Genomic DNA, 21,591 nt, shown 5'->3' with positions numbered 1-21,591 from the left:
TCATTAACAGTGAAATTGTCTGCTTTGTGTAGTGTACATGCCTGTAATTCTCACATTTCAGAGGCTGAGACAGAAGGATTGCTGCCAGTTCAAGGCCAGCCTTGAACATAGTGAGTTCAAGGCCAATCTAAACTGTATAGAGAAATCTTGCTTTAAGGACAGTGGAGGGGAGTGAAGCTGTCAAAGAATTTTGAGGAACCAACCATGTAAGAGTGACTAAATATATACTTTTGTATTTAATATAAATTATTTCTAAAATATCAACTAAGTCTCTCCCCTTTCAAGTTTCTTAAAATTATTTGGGAAATCTGTTACAAGCCATAGCAAGTTCTATTGAAAAATTTCACCACCCAGGTACAAGGCAGTCTTTGGTTTTAATCTCTAGCTAAGCCTTTCTTGCTCAGTGGACCTTCCTACTAAAATCTGTCCATTTCCCCACCACTTCCACATTTATTTCACTAGAGGACAGTGCTTATAGCCAGACACCCCACAGGGCTAATCTGATGAGCTCCAAGATGCAGGTCTGTTTTTCCTGGCTCCTCCCATAGCAGTTACTATGACCCAATTTCCCAAATTGGTGCATACCTTCCCATGCATAAGTAGCCGGATGGTGAGAGTGACATTTAATCCACCTTCAATCACACCGGTGTCCATGTCGAGTATTATGGGGAGCTGGACTTTTTGAGTGGTCAAGTCTTTGGTCACTGGTGGGGGTCAAAGCCAAAAACTGAAATGCAAACATGACCAAAATCAAAGAAGAAAAATAGGTATTATTTCCCAGTTATTTTCACCATAATCAGTATTTTCCAATTGATTACTCTCCTTAACAACCTACCAAACTCAAATACACTCAACACAACTGCACAACATTACAGGTTCTGTTACAACATAAAGAAGACAACTTTCCAGTTTGCTCTCACTTAGTTTCCACTGACTCTGAGGATGAAGATACTCCCTTCACTGGCAATAGTTCTAAAGTAACTGCTGAATGTGCACCCAGTTGTCCTTCAGCAGAATAGACTTCAAAAAGGATTCAGAAATACCTGGGCAAACCTCTAACTAACTACAGTAGGAAGCAAAAATCACCTTTGCTCCGCTATTGGGCAGCAGAACAGAAAGCGGAGGAACACATGTAAATTTTTTTAGTGGTACAGCAATTTCTAGATAAATTCAGATGTATCCCACATTATAAATTCCAGATAGTAACGGATAATATTAAGCTTTTAAAAATTTAGGTCAACCACCTCCCTGAAAAAGGCATTATCTGTGATATCACCTATTTATGCCAGAGTTCTGTACCGTCCTTTGGGCCATGACACTATATAAGTACAATTGAGTCCTTTGCTCCTAAACCAACTTGACTGTCAAGTCATCTTCCTTGCTTTTGTGTACTTTCATTACCATTCACTTTTTATTCAAAAATATTAAATCTTGAACCTGTTCCCAAAGAAAGCAATCAGTACTGATTATAATGCAATGTTTTTCCTATCCAGGACAGTTCTTTCCCCACTCATCTTCTGAAACAATGTTCCTAAAAGTTCTGCTCTGGAATAACTTGTGATGTGCAGAAAGACATTTTGGGCATTTCTTTTGCCTTCCATATTTTCTTACACTTAATCCTGATAACTGTAAAACAATCTCTCCCAAGTTGTTAACTTTCTCCAACACCATGGTAAATTGCCATCCCTTCAAAACTGAACATCAATGACCTCTCTCCCTCTATAGCTAGTTTCCAGCTTCACAAAATTAAACTTTCAACTGGGCTGTTCCACAAAGTCCATACCTACTGCATATGCCAAACTGTGCACTGGCTACTGTAAGTGATTATATAAGTACATTCCTGAGTACACCATTCCTAAGTACACCATTTCCCTACTTTTCAAAATAGTTAATTGTTGCCAAAATCCCACAAGCGGCACTTTTCACTCATGAAAAAAAAAGTACTTTTCACTCATGAAAAAAACAATGCTTGGCTGCAAGTGCGATTGTTGGGTCTATCGGTATTATTTTCTTTTTTTAATAAGACATGGTAAAAATCTGGCAGGTCAAATCCTGTTCTTTCAGTTGTAATAAGCAGCATTTATAAATACAATGCTGCAAGTTCAAAAGCACGAAAACTGAACATCTGAAGCCCTTTCTTGGACATAAACCACAAAAGTGGCATTTTTAACTCTGAACTACGTAAGTACTCCAAGAAATCTGTCATATCTCTCCTGACTAGGTCAGTATACGTGTATCCCGTCCCAGGAATCTAGCTGTTAATTCTGCAGTCAATTACTCTTCTATAAATAGCTCGGTTTGGGTTTCGTAGGCATTTTGTCATTTCCAAATTCGTTACCCAGAATGTCCCGAATAACTCGGTAAGCAGGAGCCCCCCTCCCCTCGGTCATCCAAGCATTTTCCACATAAAAAAAAAAGCTCCCCCTTCCTCCGACTAGAAAAGAGAAAAATAAACGGTTCGGTCGGGGGGGGGCGCTGCGATCCAAGGGGAGGGGCCGAGCGAGTAGCGCCTCCTCGTGTGGCTGCGCCAGCGCCTGACCCCCACGGGGAGCCGCGCTCACCCGCCTGGCCAGCAAGCCGGCCATCGCCTCCCCACCCCCCTCAACCAACAAATCCACCGCCGCCCCCCCTACCGCGCGCGCGCCCTCCTTGACTCCTGCGCAGCCGCCACCGGGAAAAGGCGGGGGGGGGAGGGGGATAGGCCTCACGCGAGGCCTACTAGGCCGCGCCGGAGCCGGGGCCTCGCGTGAATGGCCAGCCAGGCAGAGTGAGGCGCTAGGCGCATACACCGGACTACGAGAGTCCGGGGCTCCTGACGAAGGCCAGAGACCACTAGAGAACACGGCACGAGAGGAAATAGGGGCTATAGCTGGAGGCGAAGGGAAAAATTTTAAGCTTACCTGCAGGCGCGAGGCGACTGAGGGGAAAAGGGGAGCGGGCGGGAAGGGGAAGGGCGGGAGGCCGGGGGCGGAACAATAGGGGCGGGCGGGAAGGCAAGGGGGGCCCCGCGGGCGGGCGGAGGAGGAAGGGGGGGGTGGAGGAGGAGGAGGAGGAAAGGGGAAAGAGACCCCGGGGCGGGTGGAGGGCGGCGGAGGGCGGGTGGAGGGCGGCGGAGGGCGGGCGGGCGGGCGGGAGAGGGCGCAGGCTGCGGCTGTTCCGGCTGCTGCCTCTGCTGGTCTGGGAGGGGGACGGGGCGGAGCGGCCCGCTTTCAACCCCGCGCACCCTTCGACCCCGGAAGCGCTAACCGCCCCGGGGGCCGTCGAGGCGACTGCGTCGTCCAAACCTTCCCCACGCGATGTGAACGGGCCTCCTGAAAGCCTAGAGCGGCTCCGTGGATGCGCCAGTACCAGCGAGACCACAACCGGCAGTGAACGATAAATTGTTAGATAGAGTGACAGCGTGAGTGCGTAAGGGAAGCTAGTGGCCCCTAGCGACCAGGTTGAAAAGCTCAGGCGTAAGTGCGCAGAGAGGTGGCAGTCGCCATGGACTAGGGAGAGGAGAAAAAAGGAATGGGCTTTGGAAAAGAGCTGAGGAAAACCTATTGAGTCTATAATAACACTCAAAAAAAGAAAGGTTAAAAAAAACTAATCCAACACATTGAATGACTATTACACAAACTTCTTACTCTGAAAATTGGTAGTTAAGAAGAAAAAGTAAGCATTTACCGTTACTTTTTAGAAAGTACTATAGTTAAGTAATTGATAGGGCAAAGCCCATTTTATGAAATATCCCATCTAGGAAATGTAGAACTGAATGAGTTAGTAGTCACCATCGTGAAACCAAGAATGTAATAAATGAAACACTATTGATTCAAGCAAATATCATTAAATTTTTAAAATATTATTAATGAAAAGTATTATGATGGCCAACCTCACCACAAAGATTACTTGCAAATAATCTTTTTTTAAAAAAAGTAAATTCAAAAGGTGAGTTCAGACAGTCACTACACAAGTGACTGAACTTCATCACTAATAGTAGAAAAGTTTGACATTACATGTTTTGGATAAGATACAATAAGAGTTACACAGCATCGGGGCTGGGGATTTGGCTCAGTGACATAAGCACCTGCCTTGCAAGTAGGCAGTCGTGAGTTCGATCCCCTGTACCGATAAAAGGAAAAAGGAAAAAAAAAAAAAGAGTTACACAGCACAGGTTGGCACAGTCCTACAAGCCTATAATCCCAGCACTTGGAAGCCTGACGGAGGGGGATAAATGCTAGCTCAAGATTAGCCTGGGCTACAAAATGAGTTCAAAGCCAGCTGGAACCACATACTGAGACCCTACCTCAAAAAACAAAACAAAACAAAAAAAAACCCAGCGTGTTTAGAATTAAACTATTAGATCTAATAGATCTAATTTGCCATTTACAGAGGATGAAGGAACAAGTTCAACAGCAACACAATATTAAGATGTAAACCCAAAAACGAGGAACGTGCCACAAAACAACTAGGCCTAGTCACTTCACACAAGTGGCCTAGTCACATCAAAAAGGCAATGAAATATGAAATAAATACATAAAAGGAGGCCAGGAATAGTGGTCCACACCTATAATGCCAGCACTCTGGGAAACTAGGCAGGAGGATCTTACATTTCAGCTGAGCCTGGAACTTAGTGACTTAGTGAGACCCCAAAACAGTGGAGGCAAAACAGGACACACAAGACCCCTCTTTATTGGTACATGAGCCTAGTTGGCTTAGGCCTTGAAAATAGGCAGCTAAATTATTTTTCAAATCTGAAAATCCATTTAGAAATTTCTGGTCGGGGATACAGCTCAGCTGCACAGTGCCTGCCTGGCAAGCCTAAGGCTGTGAGATTGAACCCTGGTACCAAAACAAAGAAAGGAAAATTCTACATTTACAGACAATCCTACAAGCCATCAGAAAAGGTACAAGGAATTTTCTAGCATTGTAGCAGCTTCAAAGGAGAATTTTAATATATTTTATACAGTTCCATAAGATGGAGACATCCTTGTATTTTAATCTCCAGATAGTCAAATTTCAAGAACTTGAAATTTCCTGCTTATTCTGGTTAGATTTTGGAAATCTGGGAATGGAGCTATTGGAATTTCAAGAGAACTCTATCTGGAAAAATAAACTCTATGACTTGCATGCAACACTTGAGAAGCCAGAGTGTGAAGGAAGGACAAAGGACAGTATGGTTGGTAGTTCTGAAAGTGAAGTCCTTAATATGTGGAATTCTCTGTCAAATAATTTTAAATCAATGAAAGCACTTGGGATTGCTTTTCTTACTTTGTTTGGATCAGCTTATGCTTGTGAGCACCTGTTTTCACTTTGAATTATATCAAATCTGATACAAGTAATAGACTAATAGATAACCAGAATGCTGCATGTGTTGCACTCAAACTAAGGAAGCATGAGCCAAGGTTTGACAGACTATCAGTGTGCATATACCAGCAACGCTGAAATTTATTGTGAAAAGCATGACAAATGCAGACTTTTACCTTTCAATAAAACATGCCTTGTATCACTGAAAGCTCTGTTATTGGGCTTTTTTTTTTCTTGGTACTGGGGATCAAACTGACAACCTCATGCTTGCCAGGCAGGTGCTTATGCTGCTGAGCTAAATCCCCAGCCCTGAGCTTTTCTTATAATACAAAATATTCTAACATATAAGTTGCTTTTTCTAAACTAAAATCTCAGTATTCAGGTTTAACTGTAGTGTTGGCAATTTGTGGCAATGGGTCTCTAAAAGACTCCCTATAAGTGCCCTAAGGCAACTTAGCAATTAGAAAGACCCTATCTCAAAAATCATGAAAAGAAGGGGCTGGGGATTTAGCTCAGCAGTATAAGCGCCGGCCTTGCAAACAGGCAGTCGTGAGTTCGATCCCTGGTACCGATAAAAATGAAACAAACAAACAAACAAAAATCATGAAAAGAGCTAAGGGTTTAGCTCAGTGGTATAACCGCCTGCCTAGAAAGTGAAATGTCCTGAGTTCGATTCCCAGTACAAAAAAAAAAAAGCATCATGAAGAGGGGCTGGTAATATAACTCAGCAGCATAAGTGCCTGCCTGGCAAGCACAAAGTTCTGTGTTTGATTCCCAGTGCCAAGAAAAAAATCATAAATAAAAAGTCTCAAAATAAAAAATAAAAATGGGCTGAGGATCTACTTATAATTCAGTATAAAATCCCTAGTTTCAGTCCCCAGTATGGATGGGGGATGTTCAGGAAAAAGGAAGAAAAAAATCTGAAAGGCAATAACAACCTAATATAACGTGTGGATTTTAGTTGGAGGAAAGAGCTGTACAAGACATTTTGGGGACAACTTAGCAAATTCAAACATGAACTGAATAAAGAGATAATATTAAGAAGTATTAATTTTCTTAAGTGTGATAATAGAATTATGATTACAAAGCAAAATGCTTTATTTGGTTTGGTTTGATTCTTTTCTCTTTTGTTTGTTTATTGGAGGGGTTGTTTTGTTTCTGAGATAGGGTCTCACTATGTAGTTCAGGGCTGGCCTTGAACTCACTATGTATCCTAGGATGGCCTGCAACTTATTCAATTCCTTCTACCCCAGCTTCCTGAGTGCTGAGATTACAGGTGGGCACTACCATCCCCAGCTGGAGAAATGCTTTCTTAAGAGTACATAATGAGCCTGGCTCGTTGGCAAATGCCTTTAATCCCAGCACTTGGGAGGCTGAGACAGGATTAAAAGTTCAAGACCAGCCTAGGAAATTTAGTGAGACCCCTCTTGAAAATAAAAAAAGCCATGCACAGTGGAACATACCTGTAATTCCTGGCCCTGAAAAAAAAATTTAATAGACTGGCCTATCTCAAAGTCTCAGAGCAAAATATAGCCATGGACTCCCAATTTTTCAACCTCCATTTCCTAGAGCAGTGTATATTAAGCCTGTAATCCTAGCACTCTGGGAAATTTAGCAACTTAGTGAGGCCACACTTCAAAATTTTTAAAAAGTTGGGCATGGTGGTAGATAGTTGTAATCTTGTATTCAGAAGGCTGAGACCAGCCAGGTTTGGTAGTACACGCCTGTAATCCCAGCACTTAGGAGGCTGAGGCAAGAGAATCATTGTGAGTTTGAGGGCAGCCTGGGCTACAAAGTGAGCTCAAGGCCAGCCTGAACTGTACTATGAGACCCCGTTTCAAAAAGACAGGAGAGAAAGAAAGAAAGAAAGAGGAAAAGAAAAAAGGTTGAGATAGGAGCACTGCTGTGAGTTCAAGACCAGCCTGAGACTACATAGTGAATTCATGGCCAGTCTGATCTATACTGTGAGACCCTTTCTCAAAAAAATTATTTTTAAATTTTAAAAAGGACTGATACACAAAAATTGGTTGAATATTATTTTGAGTATTATTAAAATATACATCTACACATACTATGTATGTATATATGTGTGTATATGCTTATAGTTCTACATATCTACACACAGTATATACATATAGTCATGGATTGCTTAACAACAAGGAAATGGTCTGAAAAAAATGTCACTAGGTGATTTCAACCCTGTGGAAACATTATAGGGTCCACTGACACAAAGATGGCTACCATGTCACTAGATGATATAATCTTTGTGTGTGTGTGTGTGTGTGTATAGTATTGGGATTAAATCCAGAGTTGCCTTATGTAAGCAATTTAAGACAATATAATTTTTTTTCAGCACAGGAGATTAAACTGAACTATGTCACACCCTATTTTATTTTTTTTGAGACAGGGTCTTGCAAAATTGCCCAGGTTGGACATGCAATCCTCTGTGTCTGGCTGAAGCAGTATGTTTTGGAAACATCAAAGTATGTAGTCTATCCTTGACTGAAATATCATTAAGTAGCATATGATTCCCCTCCATCTCTATCTCCATCTTTCTGTGTGTATATGTGTATATTATATGTATGTGCACAGAACCCATTCTAAGTAAATGAGAAAATTTTAGAAACAAAACAGAGCCAATAGCATGCTCCCATTTGCTATAAAGCAGAGAAAGGAGCAATAGTAACAATGTAAGGTAAAAATGAAGAGGCAGTTGACTGCACAGAATAGCTGTGGAGGTTTATAAAACAATCTGGTACTCATGGTTGCCTTGGAGAGAACCTAGGGTGAGAAGAGAACCTTATTTTTTGTTGAACATACTATTTAAAATGTTGCAGGACTGGATAGTAGTGCAGCTCAACAGGAGAACACATGCTTACTATGCACAAGGCCCTGGGTTTACCCTCCAACACCACCCAAAATGAAAGAATGAAGAAAAGAAAAAATTGTAATTTTCTTCCCAAGTGAATGTACAGTATTACTTTTTTAATGGGGTGAGCTTTTTTGAGATAAAGTCTCTCTGGTAACCCAGGCTGGTCTCAAACTCACAGCAATCTTCCTGTCTCAGTCTGACAAGTGCTCCTACTAAGATGTGTACTAACTACCACACCTATTTTATTTTTTTGCTTTTTTTTTTTGTCTTTTTCATTTTTATCGGTACCAGGGATCAAACTCACGACTGCCTGCTTGCAAGGCAGGCACTTAAGCCGCTGAGCTAAATCTCCAGACCCTATTTTTTTGCTTTTTAAAACTTGAGTGCTGATACAAATTCCCTATGTTGAATATTCTTATTTATTTATTTCTTGGTACCAGGAATCAAACTTCCGACCTTGGGCTTATCAGGCAAACTGAGTTATTTCCCCAGCCCCCTATGATGAAAATTATCACTATGTATATCTAAAGTATACCAATTTAAAAAAAAGTTGAGAGCCATCTGTAACCCAGCACTTAGGAGGCTGAGTTAGAAAGATCCTTCCTAAGTCAGCACTTAGGAAGGCTGTCACAGATCACTGTGAGGTTGAGGCCAGCTGGGTGACACAGTGAGTTCAAGTCCAGCCTGAACTACATAGCAAGGTCCTATCCCAAGAAAATCATAGGAGAGAGAGAGAGAGAGAGAGAGAGAGAGAGAGAGAGAGAAAGCAAAAACCAAAAAAAAGTAAAGCACTCTGTATAAGGTTCAGAGATGCCAGTAAGGAAGCTGCACTCTCCCATTAGAATTAGGTAGAAGGTCAGTGAATTTTCTTCCTAACTTCTCTTTCTTATGTTTATTTATCAGAACCCAGGGCCTCACCCATACTAGACAAGGGCTTTAGTACTGAGCTACACCACAGCCCCTCTCTCTTCCTCTTTGGGATTTCTCCTAGCTCCCTCCCATTGCCCATTTCCAGCTTATGTTTTCAAGGTAGGCGCTTATGCCGCTGAGCTAAATCTCCAGCCGAGCTTATGTTTTCAACATCTATTTCTCTTTACCTCACAATCTCCATCCCCAAGTCCATATCTTTGTTCTCAGCAAGGAAGAGCTGATAAATGAAAACACATTAACTAAGGGGGGAAAATTAGAATTGCAACCAAATCCAGGACACTGGAAGAGAGGGTATTTGGGTTGGATATTCTGATAACATTACAAGGCCAGAGTGGTGGCATACGCCTGTAATCCCAGCACTTGGGAGGCTGAAGCAGGAGGATTTCCTTGAGCTCAAGGCCAGCCCGTGCTACATGGTGAGTTTGAGGCTAGCCTGACTATATAGTAAGACCCTGTCTCAACAACACCAAAAAATAATAAAATAATTAGAAGGCAGCTATAAAATATAGTAAGACCTCTACCATGGAGCCTGGTAGTGTGTGGCTATCGTTCTTCTGCTCCTGCCTGAACCATTACTGCCATACACAATGTGATCTTCAGCTAGGAATGGAACACAGGTGTTCACACTCACCTATAATACCCACCCTTTTTTAAAATTGGTATTTAAAACAGGGTTTTGCTAAATTTCCCAGGTTGAGTTTAAATTTTCACTCCTCCCACATCAGCCTTCCACAAGGCTGGGATCATAGGAGTATACTACCATAACCTATTTATAACCTCTTAATAGTTCAATTTCCCTCAACTACAAAATGGGAATACTTCGGCCTACTTCAGAGAGTTGCTGTGAAGACAATGCAAGTTACAAAGCATGCAGCACCTGGCACGACATAAATAGCTGATATTTAGTGAACAGGAAACTCCTGCTCAGCAGAGTAGACCTAGCTTATTCTCTGAGACTAACACTCCTCCCGTTTTGCCTTGCTTGATTCCTGTCCTTGGAGGTTCTATATTTTCATCCCATTTGCATGTTTCTCTGCTCCATTAGATCTTTTTTGGATTATTTATTTTTGTTTTGTTATGTTCTTTTTGAGATGGGGGTCTTGCTATGTAGTTCAAACTGGACTTGAGCTCACTTTGTAGCCCAGGCTGGTCTCAAAAAAAAATTTTTTTTTGTACCAGGGTTCAAGCTTATGATCTTGTGCTTGCTAGGCCAAGTGCTTATACCACTGAGCTAAATCCCTAGCCCATGGTCTCAAATTTGTAAGATCCTCCTGTCTCAGCCTCCCCAGTGCTGAGATTATAGGCATGTGCCACAACACCTGGTTTCCATTAGATAATGCAGGTAACAAAGAGAAGGGACCATTTTATTCAGCTTTCTATCATCAGCACCCAGAACACGGTATTTTCCTCAGGAGACAACTTTCCAGGAATCCAGGTTTTCTCCTTGAAAACTTCCGAAACATGGGTTACCGGGACTTCCTAGACATGCTATGGAGTTCCATGACTCTACCTGAACAATGGCTTCTTTAATCTCTACCATTCACTTGGTAAGTCTATTTTTAATCTTTTCTATCTATACTTTTCACTTAACAGTCAAGAGGTACAAACTGGGCACAGTGGTGTAAACCTGTAACTCCTGCTACTTAGACGGTTACCAATTCAAAGCCAGGAGCCAGGAATAGTGGTAAACTTCTGTAATCCTAGTACTCAGGAGGCTGGAGCGGGAGGATTGTCATGAGTGCGAGAATGAGTAGGACCTAAGAGAGGACACTGGGCTTACAGAAGGGAGTTCAAAGCCAGCCTGCACTACATACTGAGACCCTGCCTCAAAAAGACAAAAGAGACCAAGAGGTTGTCAAATGTCTCTTTTTCAGGTGAAGTCATCTCTGTTGCTTTCCTCACTTCTTAGAATTGTTATATCCTTCTGGTACTTTTTCTTCCTTTTTTCTCCTTATAGTACTAAGGATGGAATTCAGGGGCTTGCACTTGCTAGACCACTATTCTACTGCTGAGTTACATCCCTAGCCCAACTTTTTGAGATTCACTAAGTTGCCAGTGCTGGCCAGGAACTTGTGATCCCCCGCTCCAGTTTCTTAAATAACTGGGATTACAGGCATACAACACCCCTCCTGTTCCTCTGGTACTTTGAAGAATCTGATTTTATTATTTCTCATATGTGACTTTTCCCTCCACTCAACCAATCTTTAAGAACCAAATGAGTAGGGGGCTGGGGATTTAGCTCAGCGGCATAAGCACCTGCCTTGCAAGCAGGCAGTCGTGAGTTCGATCCCTGGTACCGATAAAAAAAGGAAAAAGACAAAAAAAAAAAAAAAAAAAAAAAAAGAACCAAATGAGTTGCCAGGCATGGTAGTACTTGCCTATATCCCAGTCCTTGGGAGGCTGAGGCAGGAAGATTGCTGTGAGTTTGAGACCAGCCTCGAATGTAGAGTATCTCCTCCCCTCAAAAACAGCCAAACTATGTGCTGAGGTCAGTCTAGTCCATATAGCAAAAACAAAGCCTCAATGGGTAGAACTGTGTATGTCATATAATCAACCAGAGTTCTCCCAGGCTTTTTTTTTTTTTTTTTTTTTTGAGACAAGGTCTCACTACATAGTTCAGGGGTCTTAAACTCACTATGTAGTACAGGCTAACCTCCAATTTATGGGAATGATCCTTCTGCTGCAGCCTCCTTGGTGCCAAGATTATAGGCATGTGCCTCCACGTCTACCTTGATTTATCACCCAGTTTCTTTAAAGTACTCTTTTGTTGGGCCATATCTATAAAGATTCTTATTCAGTAAATATGGACCTTAAATTACTCTTCATAGTCGATAGGCAGGCAGCAGTGAAAACCTGTGTATCAGATTGAAAACAAAATTCCCAGCTATTTGGGAGGCTAAAGTTTGAGGTCATCCTGGGGAACTTAGCAAGTCTCTGTCTTACAAGGGCTGAGGACATAGCTCAGTGGTAGAGTGCCCCTGGGTTTGATCCACAATATCAGAAAGGGAAAAAAAAAAAAAGGAAAGAAACATAAGAATCACATGATGTCTTCCTTACTGATAATCTGGTTCCTTACTGTAAAGACTCATATTCTGTGAGAATCTTCAGAAGGATAGCAAAAGTAGTCCAATCTGCTGGGCCCAGCCAAGGTAATGGTGAACAGAGACCAGGAGAAATAGCTTTATTTGCACTGAAAGCTGGAGTATGAGCAGGACTTCAGAGAGTATACTGAGCTAAGGATAGAGATCAGCTTCTAAAAGGGCAGTCAGGAGCTCATCAAGTAGACTGCTTAATCTCCAAGCAGGCATGTGGTTAGTACAAAAAAGGGTGCCAGGTGTGGTGGCACAGCCTGCAATTCCAACACTCAGGAGGCTGAGACAGGAGGACAGCTGTGAGTTTGAGGCCAACAAAAGACCTGCTGGGAAACATATTTGTCACTAAATCACCTAAGTGTGCCACCATTACAACAAAGGTACAGGTTTTCCATTATAATGAAATTTCCCCCAAACTTCCCAATTGTGTTACAAAAGAAAATGTGAAAAAGATCTCATTTTACAGATTTTAAGCTTGTCTTCAGCATTCAGCTCAAAGATCTCACCATCTTCAAACATTGCTCCCTGCTACTCTTCAGCTACGGATCTATCAAGGAGCCTTTGCTATCCCATGGGATCCACTTCCCACGTCCCTAGAGGACAGGGCTGAAGAGCAGGGTAAGGCTCGAGAAGGCAGGGGACAAGAGCTAATTCCCCCCAGCACAATGCACGGCAGCTGAAGCTTGATGGGAGAGCAGGGCTGGTGAGACTTGAGGGAGGGTCCAGGCCCTGTATTCAGTCAGAGTCACTGCTGGAAGAGGAGGAAGAGGAATGCTGCAAGGGGAAAGGGGAGAGGACATAGCATCAGATCCAAATGACCTTCGATCACTTCCTGGGCCATTCTCAGGTGCCCCACCCCTCCACCCAAAGAGCAAGAATCTTGAGCAGACTGTCCCTTAAATGGAAAAATCCAGGGTTTCCATCAGCAGTGAGCAATTTAGGATTGGACTAAACCATCCTACATCACTGTACAGAATTTAACATATCTTTGGATCAAGTTTCCACATTTTCATACCAAGGCAAGGAGTACATTATAGGCACAAGCACAGTATGATGTTAGAAACAGCTGTTACCTTATAAATGCCTAGAGATTAGTTGCATGCAAAGTCCCTTCCAATCCAACAAATTAGATCATAGGACTCTAAAATGAGTACAAATGGCAGCTGGATGTGCCGATCTCTATTTTTACCCTAAGCCCCAACAAAAGAAAGTGGGGAAAGTGGGAGAGAAGGCTGGGGAGTTCCATTGAAGATTCTTTACAGACATACTCTCATCAATACTACCACTACATTTTTAGCTGGCCATGATGATGCATGCCTGTAATCCCAGCACTTAGGAGGCTGAGGCAAGAGAACTGTGACAAGTTCAAGGTCAGTATGGTTACACAGGAAGTTCAAGGCCAGCCTTGCAAAACCTTGTCTCAAAAAAAAAAGGAAGGCTGAGGCAGGAGGATCTTCTCAAGTTTGAGATCAGCTTGGACTATAGTGAGTTCAAGACCAGCCTGAACTACACAATGAGACCTTGTCTCAAAAAACAAATGAACAAAAAGATTTTTTTGTTTTGGGTTTTGTTTTTGTTTTTGTTTTTGTTTTTTTTGGTACCAGGGATTGAACTCACGGCCTAGCAATCACAAGGCAAGCATTTATGCCATTGAGCTAAATCCTCGGTCCCCAAAAAAGATATTTTTTTTAGGCCCTGCAGTATAACTTTTCCCTCATTCAATATGACCTTCTTCTTTCCTCATCAACTTTTCAACCAAAAAGATCCAGAATCAGGAACTAGAGCCCAAGCCCCTTAGGATGGCAAAAGCCTGTAATTCTGCATTTCAGAGGCTAAGGCAGCAGGATCACCATGAGTTCAAGCCAGCCTGGGATACTTAGTGAGTTTAAGACCAGCCTAAAATCCACAAAAGGAGTGTGGAACTTCAAAAACTACAAAATCCGGGCATGATGGCACACACCTGTGATCCTAACACTCAGGAAGCTGAGAAAGAAGGACGGTCCAAAGTTTGAGGCTAGTCTGGGCTACATAGTGTACTCAAGGGCTGGTCCACATTAGCAAAACTCTGTGTGTGCAGGGAGAACAAAGAAGGGGAGCCCAAATCCACAAAGCAAATAAGTACTGAGTGGTAAAATATAGTTTAAGCCTCTTCAAGATTTAGGTTGGTTTCTTCCTTTCCTAAATCCTCAGAGCTGCTCCTATTCTTGCCAAAGAGCACTCCTGCAGAAAGAACATACTTTTCTTTGGGGCTGAATATGAAACCCCTAAGGCTAGGCTTTGTTTGAGGTTGAGTCATAAGTGGGACCAGCCTATGTACTTAGCACAACGCCCTGAGAACTTTGACAGAGAGAAGAGGATCAGGGCCAAATTATTATTGTTAATTATTACATAAGACTTTATCAAAAGACTGACTCATCTGTCATTTGGACAATTTTGGTGGGTGTGTCCAACTTGCCAAAGCCTGTACCTGAGAGGGGGGCAAAGTTCTGAGCCAGTAACACAACTGAGACCGGCTTTTGACTGGGCCTACCCATTCTAGGGTTTCCCATGGCCCCTTCCAGATAGGAGGGGGCCCACACTGTATTTCTTCTCAAGAAAGAAAGAACAGGGCCTGGGGTTTTAGCTCAGCAGCATAAGCTCCTGCTTTGCAAGTGCATGGTCATGAGTTCGATACCCAGTACCGATTAAAAAAAGAAAAGAAAAGAAGAACAAATTTCCAAAAGAACACAATTGCCACCTGCCATAGCCACAGACTGACTCCACAGACTGAAAAATAAATAAGACCCAACCTGCCCCTCTGGAGGGCAGCACCCTTCCACCAGCCAGACCCCTGCAGACACTGACCTTGCCATGCTTGTGGTGTTTGTGGGCCTTTTTATGAGCTTTCTTCATTTTCTTCCGTAGCTTCTTGTCCAACACCTTATCAAGGCCCACAGGCCCTGGAGGAAAGGCAGGGCCCGGTGGGGGGCATGGAGGAATGCCAGGGCCAGGTGGGGGGCATGGAGGATAGGGACCTGCAGGTGGGTATCCTGGACCCGGTGGTGGTGGGTGGGGCACAGGACAGCCAGGCCCACAGGGTGGGAAAGCCGGATTCCCCGGGGGAGGGCCTAGAGGAGGTCCTTGGGGAGGAGGACAGGAGCCTGGAGGAAAGGCTGGATTGACATGTGGTGGATGCGGTGGACAGGTAGGATTGGGTGGATATGGGCTTGGCCCTTGATGCCCTGGTGGAAGAATCAGAGAATAAGGATTAGAATTGCTCAGAACCTCTGACAAAGAAAAAAAAAAATAAAAGATTGACTTTTTAGATAGGCATGGTGCATATGCCTGAAATCCCAGCACTCTGGGAGGATGAGGCAAAAAAAAAAAAAAAAAAAAAAAAAAAAAAAAAAAAAACCAAACCAAACCAAAACAAAACAAAACAAAACGCAAGTTGAAGCTTAGCTTGGGAACACAGCAAGATTCTGCCTTTAAAAAAAAGGGGGTGGGGGCAGGTTTAGGGATGTAGCTCAACAAAGGCCCTGAGTTTAATCCCCAGTATGGGGGCAGAGGGGAGTGGAGTTGACTTTCTCACCTGGTACTTAAAGTGAAATGGAAAAGGTCAAAGACAAATCTGAGTTGGGGAGAAAAAGGTAAATGTTCCTGATAAGGCCTGAGAGAACTGGGCTGAGGAGAGGACTCTCTATAGTGAACTCCACAAAAGTGAAAAACGTGGTAGCAGTGGTCTAAAGACTTGGCTTTTACAGGTTTGAGAAAGGATTGGGGGATGACACAGAAATTTCCTGTTCTGTAGTCCACAGGAAAAAGATGGAGCCGGGTGGTGGCATAGGCCTATAATCCCTAGGAAGGCTGAGGGCAGAGGATCACGATGAAAATGCCAGGAGTGGTGGAGCACACCTATAGTCCCACACTTGGGAGGCTAAGGCAAGAGGATCGTTACAAGTTTGAGACCAACCTGGGCTACATAGTGAGTTCAAGGCTAGCCTGGGCTACACAGTTCAAGATCAGTCTGGACTGTATACCGAGATCCTATCTCAAAGAGACAGCAAAAAAAATTTTTTTCTTAGTGGATTGTACGGCAGAGATCACCCAAATACTCACCGGCATTGGGATTCCACATGTTCAGGTGTATCCCCCAGTCTGAGGAGATAAAAGAGGCAAACAGCTCACAAATTTGGAGGTGAGAAGGGAATTTAAAGCCGAGCACAACCCCGGCTTCCGCACCTCTTAGGGAACTACCACAACCTCCACCTAAGAATGTTTCCACTTCTTCACATCCTACTCTAGTTCCAGTTCCCTAACCACAGGAATCTAGTTCCCAGGGCCCCTCCACCTTTTCCCTATCGCCGGCCACACCCGTAGGTGTCTAACTTCCAGCAAAGGAGCGGAGTCCGAGAATCTCACATCCCCATCTCTCCTGTCCCTGTCTCTCGGCCCTACCGCCTACAATGTTCTCGCAAACCTTATGGCTCATTGGAGAGGAACCCACCTCAGGCTGAGACCAGCCCCTGGAGGAGAAGCGGGAGGAAGGAGCCCAAGATCCTCAAACGCTTAAGTAAGCCGACACGCCCCCTTTCTCCAAAGAAAGGGCAAAGGAGAGCCTAGCCCATAGACTGCAAAGGGACCCCTAGCCCGCAAAAGGGAAAAATTAAAGGTTGCAGATACCAGGTCACCTTTCTACCTCCGATCTGGTTCAACCCGTCCTTCTCTACAGTCTCAGCTCTCACTTCCTGGTCACCCGCAGCTTATACTTCTGCCCCCGCCTCTGTTATCGCCTACTTAGCCACTCGGCAGGATGATTGGAAAACTGATCTGTCAATCACTGTGGTCCTACTAGACTAAGAGGAAACGGTTGCTTGGGGCGGAGTGAAGCCCTTTAGGGCTAGGTCTGCACTGAGGAGCCACCCAGGTCGAAGCCTCTGGGGGCGGGGGCGAGGGCTGGGGCTGGGCTCCAAGGAAGTCGATCGGGCGTCAGGCAAAGTCCAAGTGATGCCAAAAGGAAATTCAGTCAATGGGTGTGACGTAATATAACGTGACAATACCAGAGTAGGTGCCGTAATACAGATACTCACAGATCTCTGTAGAAAAAGAAAGGCAACTGCTGAATCTCAGCCCCAGCTCCCCCCTATTGTGTCCCACAAGAATCAAACACCCTTGGGGAAAAACAAGAGATTTCCTGATTTCTCCCAGGTATTTTTCTCTGAGTTGCACAGCGTTGCTACAGTGAAGGTCCCTAACGCAGACCAGGAGGGTCCTTTCCAAAGCCTCTTTCCTTCGCTTTTCCTTAGCCCCAACCCAGCCCCAAAGCCACACCATTAATTAATCCTTTTTTTCTCCTAATACTTGTGGAAACCCACTACTTCTGTCTTCTCTGTACCCACCTTACCATTACCTCTCCTGGACTGCTGCCATGGCGACCGTAAAAAGAACACCAGTACTATAGTGGTAGTAAAGGCCTGTAATCCCAGCATACTGGGAGGCTGAGGCAGGAGGATCCTTGCAAATTCAAGACCAGCCTGAGGTAGAATGAACTCAAGACCAGCCTGAACTGCATAGTGAGATCTTGACTCAAAAAGACAAAAAAATAAATACATACATACAAAAACAAACAGGGCCTTGGGGATTTAAGTCAGTGGCATAAGCCCTTGACTGGCAAGCGTGAGGTCGTGAGTTCGATCCTGAGCACTAAAAAACAAACAAGCAAAACAAAACAAAACCTGGGCCTGGTGGTGCATGCCTGTGGTTCCAGCATTCTGGATGTTGAGGCAGAAGGATCACTGTGAGTTTGAGGCCAGTCTAGCTAGACAGTGAGCTCAATTTCATCTTGGACTAAATAGGGAAACCCTGTCTCAAAAACAAAAACAAAAAACCAAAGGCACACAGAAAACTTGATTTAATGAACATGCACAGAACTATGCACCCAAAACTTAAGAATTCTTCCTCTCTTTTTTTTTTTTTTAACACTTTTCGTCATTACACATTGTAACCGTGGGTGTGTCACACCTGTGTTTATTCTTTAGAATCTTTTTATTGATGAATTATTTATTTTAATTTTATGAGTTTTAATATGTTAAACAGTAAGTGCTTCACATGAGAAAAAAATCATAGAAATAAAGTATTTTTAATATTTATTGAGTTTATAAAATGTAAAAATTTTCAACATTGGCTTTGGTGTACAAAGTGTAAAAAAAACAACAGAAATAAATTCCTTTATGTATTTATTTTTAATTTTTTGTCTTTTGAGACAAAATTTCACTATGCAGTTCAGGCTGGGCTTGAACTTACTTTGTAGCCAAAGGCTGGCGTCAAACTCACAGCAACCCTCCTGCCTCTGCCTCCTGAGTGCTAGGATTACCAGCATGTGCCACCACACCTGGTCAAAGTCCTATGTAACTACAATAAAAACACCAATAGCACTCTTCTTTAAAAAAAAATCTTTACTTCAATTATTACACCTAAAACAGTCTTCACATATGACAGCAGCATTTTACACACACGTGTATCACTTCCACTGACAGCACATATAGTTTGCTTTCCTGGCCTTTTAGTAGGACATAGTTGACAGCTTGCTAGTCTTGCTGTTTTGTTTTTGTTTTTTTGTTGTTTTTTAATTGGTGCCGGGGACCGAACTCACAACCGCCTGCTTGCAAGACAGATGCTTATGCCGCTAAGCTAAATCCCCAGCCCCTAGTCTTGCTGTTCTGTAAGAAGGTACTCCTTTTTTTTTTTAAAAAAAAAGAAGATTCGTATCATATTATGTAATGTGTAATTAATAGGAACATATCAGTAAAATAAAGTATTAAATTCTTAATATGGGCCAGGTGTGGTAGCACACAACTGTGATCCCAGCACTCAGGAGGCTGATGCAGGAGAACTGCTGTGAGTTCAAAGCTAGTCTGTATTACATAGTGACACCCTGCCTCAAAAAGAAAAACAAACCAACAACAAACAGCAAGGGGGACTTTCTGGAAGATGGCAGACTAATGAGCAGTACAGAAAGAGCATTTCAGAGATTTGGTGTCCAGATTCTGGAATATATCAATGTGAGGAAGAGAAGGAAAAAGGTGGATCATTGGGACTCCAGAAGGGTCTGAAGCAAGAATTGAAGCCCACAAGGAGAAAGACTTCAACTAAGAAGATGGAGGTAGCTGATGGTGCTTTCCCCGTGAGCAGGGACTCACAATGTGGCCTCAAACCTGCAGGCCCATAGTGGCCACTGGTGACTCCAGAAACCTCTAAGGAGAAATGCACCAGTGGAATGGAGCAGTGGATAAAGCAGACTGCAGCAGCTGGTAAGTTATTCGGGTTAAGATGTCACCCAGAAGAAGGCACTTGTCCAGGGTCAGTGCAGAGCAACTGCTGGCTCTATCTAAGCAGCTCCCAGTGTAGGGTAAGGGAGCCAAGTTCAAGTTAGCAGGAAGTCATGAAGCTAAAGTTGAGCTGGAAGGGACCCAAGTTCAAGCTGTAGGGGACACCCAGACTGCTGCAGATTGGACAGGTGTGGTTCCAACCTCATAGCCAGAAACCAGAATTAAAGGCGTAGTCTCACTGGCATTATCAAATAAGTCTTGCTGTTATTAATCAACTATATCTGGACTCTGGCCACATTTCAGTGGGATTGCATTGAATCTTAATAACAGTTTTGAAAGTATGGCCATTTTCACTATATTGGTTCTTCCTACCCAAGAGCATGAAAATCTCTCCATTTTCCAATATCCTCTTCAATTTCCTGTTTCAGAGTACTGAAATTTTCAATATAAAGGTATTTTACATCGTTTGTTAAATTGGTTCCTAGGTATTTCACTTTTTTGTATGCTACTGTAAAAGGTATTTTGCCCTGATTTCTCTCTCAGCCAGTTTATTATTCATGTACAGGAAGGCTCAATAGCCTTTTTGAGTGTTGACTTTCTAACCAACTACATTACTGAATTTTCTTATTAAGTCTATTATTTGGACTGAGGATTTAGCACAGTGGCATAAGTACCTACATGAATTCAATCCCTGGTAATAACCAAAAAAAATCTAGTAATCTTTTGGTGGAGTTTTTGGGGTCTTCTAAGCAGAGTATCGTGGCATCTGCAAATAGCTATAGTTTAACTTCTTTCTGTCCTATCTTCATTCCTTTTATTTCTTTATCTTGTTTCATTGCTCTGGCTAAAGTTTCCAGGACTATATTGAATAACAGTGAAGACAATGGACATCCTTTTCTTTTTCCTGATTTTAGAGAAAAAGCTTTCAGTTTTTGACCATTTAGTGTGATACTGGCTATTGGTTTGTTATAGGTGCTTTTTATCAGATTGAGATAAAGATCATCTATTCTAATTTTCTGTAGGGTTTTTATCATGAATGGGTGCTGGACTTTGTCAAAAGCTTTTTCTGCATCTGCTGAGGTGATCATGATTTTTATCCTTGGCTCTGTTGATATGGTGTATTACATTTATTGATTTATGTATGTTAAACCATCCCTGCATCCCTGGGATGAATCCCACTTGGTCATGATGTATAATCTTCTTGATGATTTGCTGCATACTGTTTGCCAGTATCTTACTGAGCATTTTTGCTTCAATGTTCATTAGGGAAATTGGCCTATAATTATCTTTCTTAATTGGGTCCTTCTCTGGTTTTTGTATCACGGCAGTGCTTGTTTCCAGGAATGAATTTGGAAGTATTGCTTTCCTTTTGATTTCATTAAAAAGTTTGAGAAGTAGTGGTGTTAGGTCTTCTGTAAATTTCTTGTAGAATTGAGTAGTAAATCCATCAGGGACTGGGCTTTTCTTTGTTCATGGATTTTAAATTACCTCTTTAATTTTATTTATTGATATTGGGTTATTTAGGATTTTTTATCTTCTTGATTCAGCTTAGTAATTCATATGTATCTAGGACTGTGTCCATTTCTTCTGTCTTTTCTATATTATCAGATTGCAAATTTTCAAAGTAGGTATAGATGATTTTCTGGATTTCTTCAGGGTCTTTTGTGATTTCACCCTTTTCATTTCTAATTGCATGGATTTCAGTCTATTCTTTCCTTTTTTGATATGATTGGATAAGGGTTTATCAATTTTATTTAATCTTTCAAATAACCAACTCTTCAGGCCAGGGATTTAGCTCAATGGCACAAGCACCTGCCTGGTAAGCATGAAGTCATGAGTCCAATCCCTGGTACCAAAAACAAAACAAAACAAAACAAAAAAACCCGAATTCTTCAATTCATTTATTCTTTGTGTTGTTTTCTTAGTCTCCAGTGTGTTAATTTCTGCTCTGATCTTTATAATTTCCTCCCCTGCATAAACTTTTAGCTTAGCCTGCTCTTCTTTTTCTAGAAGTCTGAGGTTTAACATTAAGTTGTTTATATGTGCTTACTCTGTTTTCTTGATATGGATATTTACTGCTATAATTTTCCCTCTTTTTATTATT

General features: G+C 42.5%; 2 protein-coding genes across 31 annotated transcripts in view; both read right to left on the bottom strand.

Annotated features, from left to right (window-relative positions):
* Positions 1-15,213, bottom strand: part of Pcbp2 (poly(rC) binding protein 2) — a 37,093-nt gene extending 21,880 nt beyond the window's left edge. For 13 of the 28 annotated variants that reach the window (XM_005006445.4, XM_003476257.5, XM_023560003.2 and 10 more), the window contains exons 1-2: positions 2,901-3,035; positions 586-727 (exon numbers count right to left, since the gene is read on the bottom strand). In XM_005006445.4, the coding sequence (XP_005006502.1) occupies positions 586-654 (69 nt within the window). In that variant the 5' untranslated portion in view covers positions 655-727; positions 2,901-3,035. Of the gene's footprint in view, positions 1-585; positions 728-2,900; positions 3,043-15,024 lie in introns of those variants that run through there. The other 15 variants (XM_063254844.1, XM_023567747.2, XM_023567748.2 and 12 more) reach the window with 6 other exon arrangements.
* On the bottom strand, positions 12,255-16,945 carry Prr13 (proline rich 13). 3 transcript variants are annotated; one of them, XM_063254866.1, is made up of 4 exons: positions 16,851-16,945; positions 16,279-16,317; positions 15,025-15,401; positions 12,255-12,954 (listed from the first exon to the last, which is right to left on the bottom strand). In XM_063254866.1, exons 2-4 carry the CDS (start codon positions 16,295-16,297, stop codon positions 12,916-12,918), a joined length of 435 nt encoding a protein of 144 aa, XP_063110936.1. In that variant the 5' UTR covers positions 16,298-16,317; positions 16,851-16,945; the 3' UTR covers positions 12,255-12,915. The 3 variants fall into 3 exon arrangements, with proteins under 3 accessions (XP_063110936.1, XP_005006504.1, XP_063110937.1); XM_005006447.4 differs by having other exon boundaries at positions 16,843-16,941; XM_063254867.1 differs by lacking the exon at positions 16,851-16,945 and adding an exon at positions 16,667-16,812.
* Positions 16,946-21,591: the final 4,646 nt, after the last annotated feature.

Source organism: Cavia porcellus, unplaced genomic scaffold (genome assembly GCF_034190915.1).
Source record: "Cavia porcellus strain 051 isolate PalLab524CR breed Dunkin Hartley unplaced genomic scaffold, mCavPor4.1 scaffold_8, whole genome shotgun sequence".
NCBI classification, from domain to species: Eukaryota; Metazoa; Chordata; class Mammalia; order Rodentia; family Caviidae; genus Cavia; species Cavia porcellus.
The sequence above is the reverse complement of the archived record's forward strand: the minus strand, read 5'-3'. Positions and strand labels throughout refer to the sequence as shown.